The sequence below is a fragment of the Epinephelus lanceolatus genome, chromosome 1, assembly GCF_041903045.1.
Source record: "Epinephelus lanceolatus isolate andai-2023 chromosome 1, ASM4190304v1, whole genome shotgun sequence".
NCBI classification, from domain to species: domain Eukaryota; kingdom Metazoa; phylum Chordata; class Actinopteri; order Perciformes; family Serranidae; genus Epinephelus; species Epinephelus lanceolatus.
The window spans coordinates 10,348,311-10,366,847 of NC_135734.1; the positions used below are offsets into that span (position 1 = coordinate 10,348,311).

At 42.4% G+C, this 18,537-nt stretch overlaps 1 protein-coding gene across 12 annotated transcripts in view; it reads right to left on the bottom strand.

Moving 5' to 3' along the window:
- Positions 1-810: 810 nt before the first annotated feature.
- The window catches only part of foxp1b (forkhead box P1b), a 185,460-nt gene continuing 167,733 nt past the window's right edge, over positions 811-18,537 (bottom strand). For all 12 annotated transcript variants that reach the window (XM_078173654.1, XM_078173570.1, XM_078173541.1 and 9 more), the window contains 8 exons: positions 17,231-17,314; positions 11,797-12,001; positions 11,309-11,385; positions 10,537-10,638; positions 9,312-9,433; positions 8,363-8,432; positions 7,979-8,145; positions 811-5,392 (listed from right to left, as the gene is read on the bottom strand). In XM_078173654.1, the coding sequence (XP_078029780.1) occupies positions 5,248-5,392; positions 7,979-8,145; positions 8,363-8,432; positions 9,312-9,433; positions 10,537-10,638; positions 11,309-11,385; positions 11,797-12,001; positions 17,231-17,314 (972 nt within the window). In that variant the 3' untranslated portion in view covers positions 811-5,247. The remainder of the gene's footprint in view (positions 5,393-7,978; positions 8,146-8,362; positions 8,433-9,311; positions 9,434-10,536; positions 10,639-11,308; positions 11,386-11,796; positions 12,002-17,230; positions 17,315-18,537) is intronic.

Sequence of the window (18,537 nt, forward strand, 5' to 3'; positions counted from 1 at the left end):
CCATTAAATCTTGTCTTTCAAAGGCCTTAATTAATAATACACTTGACATTTATGTTTTCCAGCAATAAGCTAAGCAAGAAACGATTTATGTCACCTAAAGCTTTTTAACAAATCAATGCAACTATTTGTAATTGCTTGTTTCACAAGATTAAAAGTGCTTAGACTTGATCTCTGTCTCCTGTTTAGTGGCCAACATGACCTGTGCCTCCGTCGTAAAAACCCAAGTCCTGGTCATCAGCATTAGCTCCCGTCACCAAATCCATATCGCTATTATTTCTGGAATTTTAATGCTGTTACAATTTATAGCTTATCAAATGCAGTTACCTAAATTGCTGTTAGGAAAAGACAGTTTAACTGTCTCTTTTTAATTACGATATAATTTAATGCTGAGGCTGCGACGAGAGTCCTGCTGCGGATGACAAACACAGGTCTGTGTGAAACTGTTCTGCAGGCCAAAATGATGAGGAAACAGCACTGAGAAGGGTTATATTCATACTCTGTTATTGTTAACACAATAATATGAGTTTGTGTCAGTCAAAACTATCTTCCCTTAACTTTTGATGCATTGCTTGACTTCACAGTAGATTGCAGCTCAACACAAAGCTGGTGTTTTACATTATGAGGACTTACTAATGATGCAAAAAGTACAGTTGCATGTGCGAGTCAAAATAAAAAGTAACTGTATTTAAACTTAATATTTAATTCTGCACTCTGCACTAGAGTTCAACTGCAAGTGACACGGTTAGAAGTTGCAGGTCCATATTGCAACACTGTACAGAACAGATAGAATGAGAGACTTGGAGCAAACGATCTGAACAACCAGCATTTTATTGCATGTTTAGAATGCTCACGTCAGTCATCGCCACTGACTACAACAGAGTGGTCTGCATCAGACAGACGAGGAATGATGAGGAGGTTACAGACTGATGGAAGTGATGAGCAATAATATTTCTCTATAAAAAAAAAAAAACAGGCAAAAGAAACTACAGAGTACATCTTCAAAGAAAAAAGAAAGGGAAAAAAAAGAAAAGCTGCTGCAGGATGAGAGCACCGTGACAGCTCCTGGGCTGCCCCCCCTCCCCCCTCCCTCCTTTCCCCTCCTCTCTCCCTCCTTCCCCCTCCATCTGGAGAAAACCAAAGCGTGGTGCGAGAGAGGAGTGAGAGAGGGGGACGGAATGACAGCGGGCTGGATGGTTGGTGATGGATGAAACAATGGCGTCTTTAGCTCGGGTGCCAGTGTGTGATGTTGGGGGGATCCGATGCCACGCGGCCGCAGTTTGCAGGACGTTAAGTCTCCAGCTGCGTCTGACCTTTGACCTGCCTGCTGTGCTTGGTTTGACTCATTTACAATGACCCTTGAGATAAAAATATAAATATCTTGATGCCAAAACAAAGTGTGTGATTTTACCTTTATGACACGGATGAGAAGGACACATCTTTGATGTGCGAGTGAAATGAACTTTTCAAACAAAAAGAGAAAACAGCATTTAACAATATTCTTTACATCTTGGCACTGCATATTTTTTTCTTTTTCCTATTAATTTCATATAAAATATCATTAGATTGATACACCCTTATATTATTACTGACCACTTAAAACATATCCCCCATCCCCCCCATCTCTGTGACCCTGGGATTAGTCATGCAAGATATCTCCGTCTTGTAGAGGAAATATACCTGTCTGCCCTTTTCTCAGAGCAGTAATCTTTAACATACAGCCACAGAAGGCAGTGGTTGGACCATCAAAAGGAAGTATCAAAAAACAGCTTAACACAAAGAGGGAAAAAAAATCTGTACAAAATGCTTAGGTCAATGATAACAGAGAAAAGTCTGTTTTCTATATTACAGTTTAAAATCCAAAATCGGGGATAATCCCGATCCCCCCCAGCCTGCCCCTGCCCAGCTCACCCAGATGTCTGCGTGGATGATGTGATTTTTTTTTTCTTTTCTTTTTTTTTTTTTTTAAAGCAAGGATTACTAAGTAAAATACATTTGCAGCACAGTTTGCTATTCCAATACATACAGCAGTTTTTCTCATAGCTATTTCATAGTTAATACAAAGCAGTTGCGATAAAGCAAACATCATAACACAAATGTATTTTTTGATCTTAAAATAAAAAGAGAAAGAGAGAGAGAGAGAGAGAGAGGAAAAGACAGGAAAAAGACAAAGGCTATACCGACATGTATGTACAACCTAATATTGGAACGCCCTTAAAACAACCCATCAGAGAACAGACTTTGACAGGATGAATGGTGCCACACACAGCTGGGTGATGTTTCCGTGAACAAAAGGCCTGAGGTTTGGATTGGTTTGGCAAAAAAAAAAAAAAGGATGAAACCCTTAAGATAAACAAGCTCTAATTTCATTTTCTTTTTTCTTTTTTTGTAGTTTTCTCTCTACAATATCAGACTACACATGCAAGACGTACAACTAAGTGCAACTGAGTGAAATGTTTATTTACTTTCTCGTTTAATTGAATCATTCCCTATAGGTTTGAACTGAGGTATGCGTACAAACGGTTTTCTCATGCTGTTATCTTTAGTAATGTCAAGCTACACATGCTGAGAATGTTCTAATCTACCAGCGCTTTTCCTCCTTTTCGAATACCAAACAAACCAGCCAGATGACTGGGGGTTTGTGGATGAGCTCGGCCCTGTTCTCACGATCCTAGCCTGGCTGTAACTGACCCATCCCACAGCTGCCTGGATATTAAATACAACTTCTGGAAACCACAGATTGCCCTTTTCCTTTTTTTTCTTAGTTAATGAGCGGTGAACTTAACAAAATAAAATAACAATAACTGCCATAAAGTACCTTGTACCCAGCTTATTAGTTGACAGGAGTGTTTTTTTAATATAAAAAGTAATAAGTTGACAGAAACTAAAACACAATCATAAAGTCTTGCCAAAAAGACCCCTAAAAAGTGGCATACAATCATTTCAAAGGATACAAATGAATAAGGAATAAAAGAAACATTGAATCATTGTGTGGTCCAGTTGAAGTATAGAATCCGTTTCACATTGTTCTCTGCAAAGCTTTTCCCATTTACCAGTATATTTTTTTTCCACTTTATCTACATACCCTTTATGTTGCACACAAATCTGCTCCTGACCCAAGAAAGAAAAAAGAAAAAGCTCCCTTTTCCACTCACTGGCCCAAAGACAAAAAAAAGTTTCCCTAATTTGGTCATCGTGTAGTCAGACTGTCAGCGCCTCCCATTCAGTTTTGGTCACTGCAAACATGACTGCAGCTGTCCTGGTCGAGACACCCCCTTTGGTTTTTATAAAGAAAAAAAAAAATGAATGAAAACACCAGTTTGAGGAGCGTTTCCCTCGATTCTGTCTGCCACCGGCTCCATCGCAGCTGCTTGGATCGTCCGATGGGAGAGAATGGAGGGGAGATATTTGGCCTTATCTGCTATTGCATGGAACACACAACATTGACTTTGTAGTTTATCTTTGGTAGTCACAGAACAAGATATTCAAACACATAAAAAAGCCAAATAAAACATAAAATAATAATAATAATAAATAAAAATTAAAAGTGGTTGATTGCAGTCTTGAAATTCGTGGTCTCTGTAAAATTTAACTCCCTACCAACGCTGGAATTTGTTGTTGCTGCATCATAAAAACCACATGTGGATTCCACTCAGTTCAATGCTGTGGACTACAACTATTGGCTTTTTGGGTGACATTGAACGTCGAGGTATCCACACTCCCTAAATGTACTGTATGTTTGGGCCCTTTACGATGGCTGTCAAATGCTGGAATGTGCAATGTTCAGGTCTTATTGCAAGTCTTGGCGATTTTTTTTTTTTTTTATACCCTTTATGAAAGAAAACGAGCGTTTCATCCGGCGTGCAATTTTCAACACTCGACTGAAACTTAAAACTGGTCATGCGCGCGATACAAATAAAACTACAGGGAATGCACGTTTATCTCGGAGCGCTGAATGAAATTACAGCGTGGAAAAGCAGACACGTTTGATTAACAATGACGGTTGTGTTCAGGAATCACAATTAGTTGGTCTAAATCATTATCTCTCCGGTGCACACCTGACATTTTCATTTTGCTTTTTTAAAAAAAAAAAAACCCAGAGCTTGTGGGTGATCAGAAATTCTGTTGCGGCTCGACATGCTCTGCCGTGAGGGGCTGTTTTAAAGTATAATTTCATAAGGATAAATCATAACCTGCATGATTTCTCTGTCATTCATTCGCATCTTAAATTAAACTTCATTGATGCGTGGAGAGAGCCTTCATTACGAGTAGTGCATTGCCAATGGACTTCATGAGCAGGAGGAGGGGGTGGAGGAGGGGGAGGGGGATGAAGGAGGGGGTGAGGGGGCGGCTACACGTCAGAGTGGTGACTTTTTTTTTTTCTTTAGAAGATTGTGGAATAAATGACAGAAAAACACTACTTGGTATGTGACATTCGGCTTCATGTGTGTGTGTCTTAAAAGAACAACATGAAAGGAAATCATAAACATTCATCATCAAGTGCTGACCACACAGAATCTCCACAGCATGGGCATGAGGTCTGATCAGTTTAAAGAAATCATAAAAACAAAAAAGACGCAACATCAATAACAGCATTGAATGGAAAAGGACACATTATGTTGATATTTAAACCTCTCACCCCCCAACACAAAAAATACACCCAAATAAAAACATCCCTCCCACTATAGATGGAATCAAACCAATGAGAAGTGTTGAAGGCAGTGACAATGAACAGAAGTCCGCACTCGCTCCGTTCTCACTCACGCGGTGTAAATTAAACGTCATTCAGTCTCTCTCTCTCTTGAGTTTGTGGTCAGATGTGTGTGTCTGAGAGAGAGGGAGGGAGAGAGAGAGAGCAGAGGGGTGGGAGGGGGTAGAGACACAACCCCTCTTGCAGTCCGCTGGGTGCAGTCCATCCTGGCTGCACGGCAAGGGTCTCTGACCGCGAACGCCCCCCGTACCAAACAAGTCCGTCCCGCACATGAGTAGAAATAAAGTTTTACTTAAATCAAAAGTAGAAAGTAATCAGAAAAAAAATCCCTCATGTGGGGTGTGTGTGTTTTTCTCATGTGTGTGTTCTTGCTATGTGTTGTAATGGCACTAAAAAGTTAACTCGGAGACATTTGAGAGCTGTCATCATCAGTGGCTGAGACTGCAGTTCAGTGTTAGTTATCTGCGGAGCATTTCCGTCTCCCAGATGACCCAGACTGCCTCTGCCTCTGAGGCTGGGGAGAGGGGGCGGCGCTAGCCTTACAGCATGTCGTCGTGGCCCTGGTCGTCGTCATAATCTCTGTGGTGATCGAAATCCGGACTGTGATTGGCGGTTGTTACCAGGGAGAGGGGCCCTTCGTGGTCTTCGGGGTCCAGTGGTTCCTCCTTAACGCTGATGTGATGCCTGGAGGAGGAGCAGAGAGAAAAAATATGGCTCCAGTTCTACTAACTTTCTTTTTTTAATAACCTTTCACACACGCAGGCACAAAACGATACAGACCTGAGCTGATTCTGTTTATAAAGAAAGAAACAGGGGAACAAAAACAAATGTCTGGCTTCAATGAGACTGTGAGTGGGGGCCTCACTGGTGCTGATGATAATTTCAGCTTTCTTTTGAGGTATTCCAATCCCGGCAAAGCTGCAGGCTTTTTATTTTCATGGCAACCGACAACAGGGTATTCACTTAGAATTGATAAATGAGGAAGATTAACAACGTGAGACGAGGAGAGGAGAGAATGGACTCTGCAGAGCGAGTGGGCTGCCGTTGTCAGCCTCCTGGTGGCGGAGGATCAGCGGCGCGCTGTGTGTTCCCCTTCCTGCTCGTTAACATGCACAACCTGCGAGGCGGGTCTCCAGAGGACGACCCCGAGCCGGCTTCTATCATTAATCAACTTCAAGCAAACACAGCGACCAGACACCGCCGTACATGCTTTAAACTCCAGAATTAATGCATATTTTCAACCAAGTGTCAATAAGGGAAGAAAAGCGCTGGCAGGAAAGGCGCGCGCGGAGAGCAGCAGCGGCGCGTTCGGCACAACACTGTGATAAGAAACAGAGCCCTTATGAGAATAATAACGCTGTCACTTGTAAACAAGGCAAAAACATGAGCCCCCCCAGCTCACAGCCTGGGCAAAAGAGCCACTAAAGAGATGAGATCTGCCAAATTTCTCATTACAGAAACAGAGCAGGAATAAAGCAGAGGGGGAGAGGAGGGCCTGGCTGTGGCAGAAAGGAGGAGAAAAAAAAAAAAAGAAAAACATTATGAGCAGCTGCAGGGGACTCACTGCTCTAACCCGCGGTGCCAGGCTGCTGTAGTGGAGGTAGAGCGGTGTCAGGATGAGGCACCGGGCTCATTTACTACAACAACAAGGGACAACTGGCACATTCTTCATCACCAAAGCCCGCATTTGATTTATTCACACCGGGATGTCTTGTGTGATTTGCGGCTAATGTGATGGAGACACTCGTATGCTAATGAGCTGACATATTTTTTGTGTGAATTATAAAAAGGGGAAAAAGTAAAGTCAGCTTTTCTATCATTTTCACATCAAAGTAACTCCACAAGTGCCGTTGCCTCAGGTCTGACTCTGTGGCTGCGGGGCAGACATGAAATTGTTATTATTATGCTATTGAACTGCATGCTGATTCCACACTTTGCTCATAATTAGCCTTCTCTGGATACCTGATTCTCGTCTGGCTGTTTAACAGAAGAGAAGTGCTCTGGTTTCTTCGCTGTGTCCTGTCGACCAGCGGCACACTGGCGCATGTGGGAAACACATGTTGTTACACAGTTAACACTGGTGATGAACTTGTATTTGGAGCGGTGTGAGCCAAAGCATCATGGTAAAACATATGAGCAAGAGGAGACTTCCAGAGATGGAGCTACTGTATGTTGCATTTAACGCTCGATCTGTAGGCACGAAACAGCAGGTATGTTTTGTTAATAAGAGAATAAAGTTCTTTAAAAGCTAAGGAAAACAGATTTAACTCATTTTGTGCTTGCATAAAGCTTATAGACATAATTATGGAGAGCGGGTTTGTGAGCTCCATCAGCCTAAAGATAGAAGCAGAGGGGCAGAGGGAGAAGCAGGCTGCCTTTAGGCCAGCACACCCATCCTGTCTCTGCCTTTCCTGTTCCACAGCCATGCTCAGAGCTATGTTCACAGTGATTAGGGATGGCACTTTCCTCCATTTGGCCAGGAGCTCATTACTGCACCTTTTTTTTTTTGTTTTCAGGCTGAATTTCCCCCAAGCTCAGACATTTCAGGAGGCCATCCCCGAGTCTACCCGCGCCGCGCATCGGTGGTCTGCCCCCACATCTGGAAACGATGCAGCGTGTGCTGTATTATTTTAGGCTTCAAACAACTTAGCAGACACTCCTATACAACAAGTGAACGGGGAGCTGCGGTTTCCAGGCCAACCGCAACTTTCCTACATGAGAATCTTGGATGATGTCCTCCAGACTAATTATGCTTTTGTGTTGTTTTTCTTTCAGCAGGCTCAGAGGCGCTTTCTGAATGTGTTGCAGGCTCGCGTTTCGCCGCGTCCGAGCCAGCAGCTCTGTCACTCTGCGTTCTGGCATTTTGTAAATATTTTAACAAATTGGAATGCTGATTATGGTGAGACTCAGACAGACAGCAGGACACATAAAGGAGAGTTCATAAACTCGCTGTTGAAATAACAGAGGGGCTCCGGTCTTTTTCTTCCCTTCGAAAAAGGTGGAGTTTCCTTTTCGGCAGGGAGGCCAGCCACAGCTCTGGCCATGACCCCCACACACCACTCCAATATCACCCCTCTTCACTTTATTTATTGTCCTCATTGTTTCTCTTTCATCTAATGCCATGTATTAGATCACTACAGAACATTTTGGGTGGGCACTGAAATCATTTGAATCTATTTAGAGTGTCTCAGTAGCATCTTAAATGCTCTGCGTTGCTTTTCTTTCCTTACACAGACTGTGGTGGAGACAGAAAGCGTGCGTGCCACTCACATAGCTGGCAGGGGCGAGCGTCCCGGGCTGCTGTCACTGCCGTTGCTGTTTCCATGGTCCATCGCTCCATTCATCTCCTCGCGGATGGCGTTAGCCAGGGAGTTGAGGGTGGGACTTCCAATGGAAGCAGTAGTGTATAGAGGTATGTTGTTTTCTGCCATTGAAGCCTGAAAAGAAAAGCCCGGAGCATTAAATGTGAAACGGAAGAGAGTTGTCAGCACTTTCTTAGATGCCCATCACTCTTTTCACACCGGTACAACCCCTTAAAAACAAAGAGGAGGTGAGTGGGCATACAAGATGGAGAGAAACTTTTATTATTTACTGCCTTTAAAAGTTTGAAGTTTAAAAGTGAGGCAGCGAAGGATGAGGTCACTTTATTTTTACCTGGAAGGCAGCAGAGAGGGTCGGACCATAGCCCAAGCTGGTCTGAATGTTCTTCACTAAGGCTGGACTTCTGCAAGAGGAAAAATGTAATTACAACCACAGACTCATGTCTCACCTAGCGTGCAATCCTCAGCTACGGTATCTTATTTCATAAAAAGAAATCAATGCACTTTGTATAAGCACTAAATACATTTACAGGCGTAGTAATGTGGCTATAGTTCTAAGATGTTCAATCACTTGACAATACCACATCTTCAACACTTTGAGAAGGAAGAACAGGTTGATGGAGGCTCGTGAAAGCATGATGCATGAAGCTAAACACAAAAAGCATGATGACAACACTGATGGAGGGAGGGCGGGGGGCGCATGCAGGTGGGGCCAGGGGCCTCTGGAGGTTGCAGGGCAGGCGGAAGTGCTTACTGTACGAGCAGCTCGTCAAAGTTCTCATCAGCGGCGTATTTCCGAGGACGGCCTCGCTGTATGTGGCGGCCGCGCTTAAACTCCTCATCATCAACAGTCCAAAAGGACCCAAACTCATCCTCTACTCTCACAAAGCACTTATGCAGGGAAAGGTTGGTGCGAATGGCACCCTGGGAAAGCAAACCAGCAGCAGAGGGGAGGGAGGGGGGACAGCCAGATGCAGATGCAGTGATGGACAGGACAGACAGAAGCCGGGCACACACAGACAGACAGACAGACAGACAGACAGACACACACACACACACACACACACACACACAGGGAGGTGGGGTACAGGGTGAGGATCAAAATGAAAATAAGCCACTGTGGGTTATGAGGCATCACCAAAAGGCTTCTTAAAGCATGAAGGGGAGCACACCAAAGCAAGCGGGGTCTTTGGACGTTATGGCACACAGACAATGAGATGGAGCAGCAGCAGCAGCAGCCTCTTCCCATCAGTGAGACAGACGCTCAAAAAGGCCAAACCTACCCACTGATCTTTTGAGGCCGTCTCTTTTGGAACTCTATTTCGTCGACTGTCCACACAGCCCCTTTTACGTTTTCTACTCGCACAAAACACTTGTGAAGACTAAGATTATGCCGGACTGCATTCTGCAGTTGGTGTAAAAACACAAAGAGAGAAAGAAAAAGGTTGCTATCAGTACAGTTAAACATGTCTGCATGGGGAGTAAAGAAACAAAAATCATATCAAAGAAGAAATATTTTGACAAGCACTGGATGAAACCTGAATGAAAACAATAAATAAAGCAGAGTGTTATTGGCAGTAAATGGCCCTGAAGTTTCAAATGACCTAAACAATATATAAATATTTCTTGGTTTCCATGGCAATAGAGTTACTGACGTTCTCTTTTGTCCTTATCATTCACAAAGCTTCCTTTTTCTGATCAGTGAGATATTCAGAATATTTTCACTGAGTAGAAAAGGTTCAGGTCATTTCCCCGTTACAATGTGAGGAAAAAAAGAGCTATTAAAACTTAAAGCCAGCCCAATCCAAATCATTTAGGCATGAAGCAGACCTGCATATATCATCCCTTTGTTATTGCAGGAGCTCTGCTGAGTGCGTGTGTATACTAAGTGTGTGTGTAGAGACAGAGAGAGTTGTGGAATCCAGTGGTTATAACACCAATGTGCCCCTATGGAAGGGCTGTCAGTAAGTGTGAGATGGAGGACGGGGGTGGAGCAGGGTGGTGGCAGTGTGTTTATGTGTGTGTATGACAAATCAGCTAAAGCTTAGAGGAGGCTTTCAGTGCTTCATTACTGTTTTCTTCATTCAAAGCTGACTTTGTCTGACTTGTGTTTTTGTTGTGTTTGTGGCCTGCTGGAAAACAGAGTGTTCCCTTCTGAAGTGTGTGTGAGGGGCTCAGCCAGGAGTCACTGGCAGAGCACCACTATGTTAAACTAATGCCGCCCACCACCAGAACATCCCCGCATATTACAGAGAAATCGTTTCTTTCATTTTTCTTCTCTCTTTCTCTTTTTGTTTTACAAGCATGCACATATCCCTCTCCTTGGTTTTTCTATGTGGTTCCTATTGTTTGTTTAAAGGGTGGTTCATTTGGACAGAATAAGTGGAGTATTGTTATGTGTTTGGGTAAAGGTTCATTTATGCCTGGCTATCATTTGATTCTCCCCAACATCAACACAACGTCTCCTTTTCCTCTGATGCTGGTATAAAGGCAGAACAGCAGAATTACCTTCCACGTCGCTGCGTTGCGCCTAAAATATGCAAACATTCGTGTGAACCAGTTGTAGATTTCGTTTAGTGTTAGCTGCTTTTCTGGAGATTCGAGGATTGCCTGGATGAGGAACAGTGACAGAAACAAACATTTACAATTTTGCTCCCTTCACAAAGTGATCAATAATTCACAAGAGGCGTGCAAGTTTGTGTGTGTTCTCTGGAGGGAAAACACACAAACAGCACAGAGAGTGACTATGTAAAGTGTACAGCTTACTCTGTTTTTTAGAAGTCTTCTGCACTTCTCATACAAAAACGGGCAGATTTGAATATATTTTCTTTTGTGTGTGTAAATGAAGGGCAAGCGAAAACATTTCTTAGGCAGATTACAGGGCGGCAATTATGGCCGGCGCAGATTAATTCCTGAGATCCCAGATTACTGCGGCCCGGCGATAATTGACTGGCCATCTTAAAACAGGTTCATCCCTACTGTTGTGTGAAATGAATTTGGTAATAATCACAGCCACTGAAATGCTTAATCAAATGCAATTGTCATATGTGGCTGTTTTTTGAATCCCGTACGCATTCTTGCACTCATTTGAAGATGGTTAATCTGCCCCTCTCTCTAAATTGCATTCAAAATTTAACAAGGAGGGAAACAGAGGAATAAGTTGAACAAATGGAGCTTGTGGCTTTCTAAATAGCTCATCTGCTGTGTGTCTTGCTGTGACTAGACAGGGTGGAGGATGTTTAAAATTTGACAGATTAAAAGGCACAAGTGGAGTCCTTACCTGTCTTATTAGTGAGGCGTACGTGAATGGCGGTCTAACATCTGCATTCATGTAAAACTCTTTGTTCTGACTGAGATCTGCACACAGGGAACAAACACAAACCGTGTCAACATAGAATAAAATGATCAGGTGTCAACAGTGATGTGCTATTAGTGGCTAATAACACAAATATTAGCATGATTACATAGCTGTGTATAAAGTATACAGAGTTGGGCACGGCAATATATCAATATCATATTGTTATTGTGATATGAGACTAGATATTGTCTTAGATTTTGGATATTGTGATATCCTTGGTGTTGTCTCTTCATGGTTTTAAAGGCTGCATTACATTACCAGACTGTTGCTCTATTATTTGCCTTTACCCACTATCTCCACATTGCCCGGCTCAGTATAGTACAGATACACTATATAGGGTAAGTTGTTAAACAGGCCAGATTCTATGTATTTTCTGATACACTTGAGTGTGAGTGTTCGTCCTGCAGTACCTGGAGAGATGGGCATGTTGTATTTTTCTGAGTAGCGCCGTCGCATGGGGCCCACGCTGTGGAGGCTGTTGGCTGTGATGACGGAGTGGGTCTGGGACAGGGGTGTGAGGGGTGCTGTGGGCGTGGTGGGGGTTTGGGGAAGGCTCAAAGGAGGAGATGCCTCAGGGGCCGATTTGGACAACGTGACGTTGGACACCAAGTTGAGCTGGAAACCAGATCAAGACCAAACAGAAAAACACAGACAGACAGAAAGACAGACAGGAGCATGGTTAGTCCTCTAATTACCCCAGTGTCTTAGACGCCTCATTGACTATGCATATCTCCCTCTCTAATTGCAGGCGGGCCCTGAGATGATCCATGAACGTTCGCTAAATGTTTGGAAAACAACCCCGGAGCCCCACTCCTCTGCTCCCCACCTCCTCTATTCTTCACGCTCCACTCTCTCCTCCCTCCCTCGCTCTTGCTGCCGTGTCAGGCCTGTTCCCAGCTTTCTGTTTCACCGCCTTTGTTTAATCTTTTGTCCCTCTTGTCCTGTTTGGACAACACTCCCCCTCCACCTCATTCACCCACCGTGGGTCCGCAGCATGGTAACCAGTGAGGGTGAGTAGAGAAAGGAAGATGGGCGGCCTGAGCAGCTCTGAAAAATGACAGTGTGATTCTCACCTACCGCTGAGCAGCCCTGCTAATAAGGCAGCCAGAGGAAGAAGCCAATCTGGGCTAATTACAAGCTGAAATTGTATTGTGAGGACTCTAATTAGGAGCTGCTTATGGAGGTGATCTGATGATTAACTACTGTATCTGACTGACCTCCATCATCAGGGCCACGATGGCCATGGTAAAAACGGCCTCGCAGTATTTGCATGCACAGCCTTATGCAGAGAATATTTGGTTTTACCACTGTGAGTGTGGATGGGTTGGGCGGGCTGAGGAGTAGGAGGGATTTAAGTAATAATGGCTACAAGGTAAACTAATTATGGCAAGTGCTCCAAAGGTATAGCATGGCTTCCAGCAGCTGCGGCGGCTCCAAGCCAAGCGCCAAGCCTCCGTACTGCAGCAGCAGTCAAGTGGAAAATTCTAGCCTGACCCCCTGCTCCAGCTATTAATTGGCAGGAAAACTAATGACACATATACATATTCCCACAAAATTGTTCTAATTGCTAATTTGCCGAAGGAGGCCGGTATCCAAATTAAACATGACTTCAGACTGTGAGAAAAAGAAAGCCGAGTGTGAGAGAGAATGGAGAGCTGGAGAATTGGAGACAGTGTTGGTAGGACACATCTCATCTGTGACATCATTTGTTGATTGCGAGGGATGAGAAGTCTGATTTCTGCTGACGCCTCGTGGAGGTGATGGAGGGACTGACAGCAGACAGGTGAGAGTGAACATTCGTCTGTCTGTTCATAGCAACACAGATCCTGATAAGCCACTGATTATTTTACGTTCTATTAACACTCATTACAAATAGATATAATAAAGACATCAGAAATCTACGACTGGTATCCCCAGATCTCAGTGTTGACACGACACTGTCAATGTCATAACAGTATTTTTAATTTATTATAAATTCTAACATAATTAGTCACCATAATGTAAAATATATCTTATGCTGATGATACACAACTATATATATCTGTTTTCAAACCCCAATTCTTTAAAAGCTCTTTCCCTTGTTTCACCAGATGTCAGCATTTGGATGAGTAAAGGTGTTTTTAAAACAAATGAGGCAGAGACTTTAGTCAGAGCTTGCTAGCCTGTCCAAACAAATTACAGCACATTACAGATCTGGGAGTGATTTTAGACTCTGATTTTAATTTTATCGGCTGTTTAATGAGGTTGCATAAATATCATTATTTCATCTGAGAAATATGCCAAAATTAAACCATTTTAACTCAGAGTGGTGCTGAGATGCTGATAAATGTTTTTGTTACAAGCTGCTGAGATAACTTCCACTTTATTTTTACTGATCTCCCAAGGAAATTACAGTTATGTCAAAATGCTGCAGCCAGAATTTTGACCAGTGCAAAAAGAGAGATCACACAACACCTCTGCTCACATCATTGCACTTCCATATCTTGCAGAATTGATTCTAAAGGCCTTTTACTTATCTGCAAAGCCTTCCATAATCTAGCACCTACATGTATTTGTGACTGCCTTTCATTTTATGTCCCAACAAGAAATCTCTGATCTTCTACTGCCGTTCTTTTATAAGCTCATGAAGTATCACACATGAAATCAGGTGAGGCTGCTTTCTGTTTTTATTGCACTGAACTGGAATACTCCCTTACCTTACAACTTACAACTGCAAAGTCCCTTGGAATTTTTAACAATATATTAAATACCTATCTTGTTAATGTTGTATGGTGACAGTTTGTTTTTCTCTCACTTATTGCTATAGCTTTTTTTTTCTTCTTTTATTGTCACCTGATCTTGTTTTGCTAAGCACTTTAAGTTGCATATTTGCATGAAATATGCCATACAAATAAACTTATTATTATTATTTATTTTTTTATTTATCTTTTTTTTTTTTTTTTTTTTTTAAAAAAAAGACCTTATTAAATTATAAAGTTGCAAACTGCTCTCACTAAACTGAGTGACATTTGTGTTTTCTTCCACTTTAACAGACATGTGTCCAAGTCCTCACAATGTCTATTTATGTTTTGGAGGCTGAACTATGGCTTTCTGGCAGAGTCTGCCCAAATAATTTGGATTACTGCTGGGATGCACAAATGTAGACTGCATCCTCACCAACAGTAGCACAAGACGTGTTATTCTAAATCATGAACAAAATAAATCACACTCTGGTTCGCGTGTTTCTGACACAATGCTATCAATAGAACGGGGCTGCGGTGTTGACTTCTCTTCCTGTGGATTAGCAGGCTTTGTTTCATGTTTCATCCATATTCCCTGGCCATAAACACAGAGAGGCTTCAACAATAGGCCAGACAGGCTGGTAATAGCCTTGCCTTTGTTTGCCTCACCATTTGGGCTCACTCCAGTGCCTAGACAAAATGAGACTTCAGACTGAAATTAATTAAATGGTAATTGGTGATCTAATTATACTGGCTTTGACTCGGCAAGCTGCTAAAGAAAATAAACAAAAAGTCCCTCCTTAATTATGTATGGCGTAAAAGGTCAGATTTCTGACAAGAATGCTTAGTGACACCGAGTGCAGACACCCACCCACCCACACACACACACACACACACGAAGGCAAATACAAACACACGCATACACAGGCATACACACACAGAAACACGCATCGCTAATGTGGCACATTTTGTTTTGATCTTCCCCCGCTCCCATCCACCTCAGAAGAATAAAATGAATCCTATTCATTTGACGTCTTGCATGCACAGTATCAGTTTGTTTGTCTTTAATTATAACTAAATGTAAACCAGCTACTTTGCTATGACAGTTGGCTACTTATACACGCCTTTATTAAATACAACAGCACAGAACAGCAGAAAAGCAGAACTGGCAATTACTGGAAGAACACAACTGTTTCCTCACGGTGTCAGCTCTGAGAATACTTTGATTCTGCATCTGCTCAAAGGAGGTTTTTTTGTTCTTTTTTTTGGTGGCCACCTCTGATGCTGCAATCTCACTAAAGCCTCAGTGAGGCCACAGGCCCTGACCTGTGTAAGTCCACCACTCACCCAACCAAAGCCAGACGTATTTATCATAGCATTTCGCAGCAGCTCGCAGCAGGCAAAGTGGCGCTGGTGAATGGGAGTCTATTTATTTGAATAAAAATCCCAGCTTGCCCCCTTGAGTGTTAACGCTGAGCTCTGACACAGCCATTCTCACAGGCCCCGGGGAGAGAGAAGAGGTAGTGAACTCAAGATGCTATCTGCCGCTTCTACCACTTTTCATATACAAATGTCCCTGTGTCAGAGCCCTCGTTTTGCACTCCAATCTACACGATCAGTGTGTGTGACACACACAGCTTTAACAGACAGCCTTTTGTCACCTGACATCTCCAGGCGGTTTATGCTGGTACGTCAATAGCAGCCACCTCCATGACTGTAAATAAATGTTTCAAGCTGCTGAAAGACAAGACTCCTGTATGTATATACTGTGCATGTGTGTGTGTGTGTGTGTGTATGTGTGTGTGTGATTTCAGATTCACGCCCTGCAGTAAAATGATCTCTGAATGAACTGTCATACAGACTGAAATATGGTGCTGTGAGGCCCCTTCTTAAACATGACAAAATAGTGCAGACACTTAAATGCCATATGTTAAGCCCTTGCCCCTATAGGATAGGGATTAAGCAGTAGGCTTTATGGCATGGCATATATTAAGAGTGATAAGCATGATGTCTGGAATGTGTCAAGAAGATAATAAATTGATCTGCCTGTACATTTATTCAAAATTTCAGACATGCAGAACATGAGACATTTTTGTTTTCTTCCCTCATTCAGCAAGATTTAAATTTTTTACACTTTGTTCACTCTGCATTCTTGTGTTGACTTTGATGCCAAACACAACTTCAACAACACTTAATATAAAACTATAACTTTATCCACTGTGAAAAATGCTGTAGAGATGAATATGCAAAAAACCTCCTGCATTAAGTTTTTTTTTTCTGAATGTTAGACTAAAATAAAGTTGGCCCAAGAATAGCCTTGGTCTAATTTTGCTAATTACTTTTAAAGATGGATGAGGGTAATTCCTGAAATTTTTAACCCTGAGTGAGGATTCAAATGTCCTCAGGTAAGCATCTGTTCTCACAGAAAATCAATATTAAAATCAAAATCAGCAGGTGCTGCTGTATTTGGGAGTGACACTCCGTGACGCCAGCTAGCGAGCCTCAAATATTTCTTTCAGGATCAGTAAGCCATAACTTAAACCTACACATCAATCAATTAATAATATCTTATTATCAGCCCCTAACTGATATATTGCCATGTTAATGTATTGCTATGACTATGCAGTGGAGTTTTTAACTATCTGTTTCCCTCTTTTTCCATTTTTCTACATGCATTTGTTGTTGCTATTTTCATTCTTATATTTTATGTTATCTGGCTGGAAAGCGCTAAAAATAAATGTTTTATTTTATATTTTTTTTAATAAATATGGTGTCTGGTATTATCACTTTATTTCTATTTTCCTGTGCTTTCTCATCTTTCCTGTCTGCCCAAACATGCACTGCTTCTCTGAGGCTGAGATGGGGGCTGTTACAGTGTGTGCATCCAGTTCATCACCAGACACCAAATTGAATCTCGGATGTCAGCAGATGTGGTCCAAACAATATTTACTGCCTCCCTCAAGAGAACAGCTGTTTTTATTTAGCAGATAAATAAGAAGATGGAGGAAGGGATTAATGAATACATGTGTGCCAATTAAGACAAACAAAAGGATGGGGGGAGGGACAAGAGAAAGAGAAAGAGGGAGAGACAGAGAGAGAAGCGTATGACAGGGTTGCTGCTCACCGGCTGTGGGGTGGCTTTGGGCTCCGTGGACTTGACATGAAGGTGCGTCATCATAGCTTGCAGACGCTCTTTGTCTTTTGCTAGCTGTGATGAGGAAAGAGAACACATTAAATTTTTTATGAACAAAAGGAAGAGAAAAAAACTCTACTTTTATTAATTCCATACATCCCTTTGCAGTGAAAACATCTTTTCGTTTGAACAAATTGATCCTTTTTTTTTCTCTCTCTCTCTCTCTCTCGGGATTGTCTAATTATTTGTTTTCAAAATGCTTTTGGAAGCTGTCAACAACCCTGCACTTCAGACAATCTAACTACTGTCTCCAATTCAAGGTTAAAATATACTACGTCTCATTGCCAATAACAGGCCCGGGCCCTTTCTACCTGTCTGAAACTCAGCGCTGTCTTAGCTGCCAGCTTAAATTATGGTGATAGGCTGCATGCAGAGGAAGTCTGTGTCTGATAAACCTTCGCTCCATCCCTCTGGATAATACACCACTGGAGCGGAAATAACAGGACGTTGGTGTGGTGTAATGTTGGAACGACTCAACTCTCATTGTTTAGGGTTAACATCCAGCACACCACAACTGCTTTATACTCATTATCAGACAGTTTTCAGGGGGGTGTTATGTGGTTAAGATGTGAACCACAAGTGAGCACAGCATAAAGTCTGGAATACATTAAAGTGGATCTGGATTTGCTTTGTAGCATCTGCTAATTAATAAAAAATACACTTTAATGGGATGCTTGGTTTTATTTTCCCTGTAATACATATAAATAAGTGCAAGCTTACATGAGCATGGTGATCATATGTACCACATAACCCACCATTACATATGACACATTGGCCCTCCCTAAACAGAATGACCGTGAACCAAGTCATTCTTCATGTGCACATGCAGAAAAAGACAACAGAAGATCTGACACACTGGAAACTGTATTAAAACACTGATTATCAAATGTCTGCGGTGGGTTACAATAACCTTTCTGCCCCTTTAAGTCACTCAACACTGAGTGCCTATCCACACTCTGCTGCCCAGTCACTTCACCGAGTGTTTTATTGTTGGTGCCAAACAGTTAAAAGTCATAAATAACTTTAAAACCCAGTAAAATTCAAAATGTAATTATCTTCTCTACTTAGCCCCGGGCCCTTCATATATCTTTTGCTGGCTGTCATGCATACATAACACATTTTTAATGACTGGTTACTTGCAAAATGTACAAAAATTATTTCACTCTGCTGCCTCCCTTCCACACAGTGACCCCGTGGCTGATATCAGACGGACGCGGAGGGGTTTCGGCAGACACTGA